The sequence below is a fragment of the Lacerta agilis genome, chromosome 14, assembly GCF_009819535.1.
Source record: "Lacerta agilis isolate rLacAgi1 chromosome 14, rLacAgi1.pri, whole genome shotgun sequence".
In the NCBI taxonomy this organism is placed as follows: domain Eukaryota; kingdom Metazoa; phylum Chordata; class Lepidosauria; order Squamata; family Lacertidae; genus Lacerta; species Lacerta agilis.
In genome coordinates, this window is record NC_046325.1 from 24,362,508 (window position 1) to 24,365,315 (window position 2,808).

Consider the following 2,808-nt stretch of genomic DNA (forward strand, 5'->3'; position numbering starts at 1 on the left):
CTGAACCAATTGCCATTTGTTCCAGACTACATTTGCTGGAAGGGGATTGCTACAAATCAAAGGTTGTGCCAAATAACAGCATTCACTCCATCAGATTCATGATCAGAAACAAAACAAAATGAAAAATGAAGTAGGAGATCTAGAAGGGTGGGGTGATATAATCCAATAATTTGGACAAATAAATTCTGATGTCATCTTGTCCAGGAAACTGCAAAGGACAAGCTCTCAAAATAACAATATATTGTTTATTTCAATTATGTAGATGAGAAAGAGAGCAATGAGTAGATAAATATTGTCTGTTACGGTGGTACTCCAAGGTGGTTCTGTTAATCCCAGTGTATCTTCTCTGGAGCAAACGATGCTTGTAGCTTGCAGTTTAAGAGTATCCATGAGGCCTAATCTAAGCATACAGTAGAATTTGGAAGCAGACTTATTCCCCAGTCCTTGGAGGAACACAATTTGCAAAGGCCAGCATGGCCCCAATTATGGGCCAGTGAATGAGCAGCTGTAAGGAATTTGCTTTCCTCCTCTCTTCCTAAAAGAATACCAAGAAGTCAAGTGTCCTTTGTCGAAGTGAGGGGAAGGAAATGCTTGTCTCTGCCACTGGTCACAGGAACAAGGCCTACTGAATATACAGTACAGTATGTATATCTCCCTATATTCATAAAAAGGTAAGGCTACTGTCACGTTGCAGTTCATGCAGCTGCTAAAGAGTGAACTGTTCACTTCCCTCCCCTCAAACATGGCTGCATCAAGGTTTAGCAGGGGTAGGTGCTTCAAAGAGAGTTTTAGAAAACTGCTCTGTGAAGGCTTTCCCTTTTTATTAATCATAGTTGCAGTGAGATTTAATGGAGGGGAGAGACTCTTCAGAAAACTGCTGTCTGAAGTTCCTCCTCCCTTCTTTAAAAGTGGGTGGTGGTTGTAATGAGCTGTGAGGTGTTGGGAAAGGGCTTGGAGAGGGGATGGGGATAGAGTTTGGTGAGGTGTAAAGGGAAGGGGGTTTCACCAGGTGTAAATGGTTAGCAGAGAGGATGATTGGCAAAGGGATTGGCTGGCAGAGTGACCGTGGGCAGCAGCCCCTAGTCTCTCTCTCTCTCTCTCTCTCTCTCTCTCTCTCTCTCTCTCTCTCTCTCTCTCTCTCTCTGTGTGTGTGTGTGTGTAATGCTCTTTTAATTATTCTGCATAAAAAAAATTAAAAGGGGCTTATGAATCTGCAAATAAAATAATAATAATAAATATAGAAGACTAAGATGGTACAGTAGACTTTACCATATCAGCCTGCAGATTGGAGGTGTGATGTGTTACTGAATGTTCCTCAACAAACAAACAACAACCCTGCAAGTTAAAAGAAAGGTGAATATGGTTCCACCACCTTCAAGACCCTGCTGCTGTTTTCTGTTTCTACCTGTAGACGGGGGGGAGAGATGCATGCAGTGGAACATTAAAATGTGGTATCCTGCCAACAGTCTAGAGTGGTGCAGTGTCACCCAGTTTATTCCCATTCATTAGGCTGCATGCATATATTTTGGCTGATTTCATTGGTCTTTTTAATAGAAAGAAAGGTCTGCAAGCTGCAGATCACTATGAAGAGTTCTACTGCTGTTTTTATTTTCATTTTTTTTACTGAGGCTGGATTCCCTGAGTTCTACTCAATGTCACAAAACGTTTGATGGTTGTCCTAAGGGCTTCCTTGAACTCTCTGTTCCTCAGGCTGTAGATGAAGGGATTGAACATGGGAGTCAGGATTGTGTAGAAAACAGAGAAGACTTTGTTCAGATCCCTCAGTGTGTCGGTCTTTGGTAATATGTACACTATGATTAGGGTCCCATAGAAAATGGTGACCACAATAAGATGAGAGGAGCAGGTAGAAAATGCTTTACTCCTGCCACTGTTTGAAGGGATTTTCAAAATGGTGCTGATGATGCAAACATATGAAGCAAAGGTCAGTATCATTGGTGGCATGGTGCATGCCGATCCCAAGACTGACATCACAATTTCTGTATGCCGAGTTCCACTACAGGAGAGCATTAACAATGGTTCATAATCACAAAAGAAATGGTCAATTTCATTGGGGCCACAAAATGTCAGCCGTGAAGCAAAAAATGTTGTAAATGCACTAGCCACAATGCCAGTCATCCAAGAAGCAAGAGACAACTGAACACACAACCTGTTGTTCATGAGAGTCACATAATGTAGTGGTTTGCAAATGGCTAAATACCTGTCATAAGACATTGCAGATAAAAGATAGCTTTCTGCTCCAGCCAAGAAAGCAAAGAAATAGAACTGGAGGAAACACCCACTAAAGGAAATTCTATGGTAGTCATTTATAATACTTGCCAAGATTCTAGGGAGGATTGTTGAGGTGTAGCAGGTGTCTAAAACAGACAGGTTCCCTAGGAAAAAGTACATGGGCTTGTGAATATGATGATTGATTAGGACTACTGCAGCTATAAGGAGGTTTCCAACCATTGTCACCATGTAGATTGCTAAAAATATAATAAAGAGCAGAGTTTGCAGTTCAGGAAGCGACTTGAACCCTAGGAGGATAAATTCTGTCACTGTTGTTTGATTATCCTTTTCTCTTTTTTCCATGAGTTGCTTCATCCAATAACTAAAAAAGATTAAAAACAAAACAAAACGGAAAAAGCCAATAATTGAAAAAAAAATTGAATGAAAGACAGTTTCACAACTCTCCCCCCCCCCGTGTGTTTACATTTGGTTTCCACTCCAAACTGATTCCCACAATCGCCAGGTAAGTTGCGCTGTGTATTAGTTGTTTTTGGTGCACTCATGGAAGCTCCTTATAAC

General features: G+C 41.1%; 1 protein-coding gene across 1 annotated transcript; it reads right to left on the bottom strand.

Moving 5' to 3' along the window:
- Nucleotides 1–1,620: 1,620 nt before the first annotated feature.
- LOC117057904 (olfactory receptor 11L1-like) lies at nt 1,621–2,604 on the bottom strand. Its single transcript, XM_033168745.1, has one exon. The coding sequence runs from the start codon at nt 2,602–2,604 to the stop codon at nt 1,621–1,623; it is 984 nt and encodes a 327-aa protein (XP_033024636.1).
- Between the last annotated feature and the right edge of the window lie 204 nt (nt 2,605–2,808).

Coding starts and splice junctions, on each gene's coding strand:
- LOC117057904 (XM_033168745.1), bottom strand. CDS start 2,604: ATGAAGCAACTCATGGAAAAAAGAGAAAAGGATAATCAAACAACAGTG.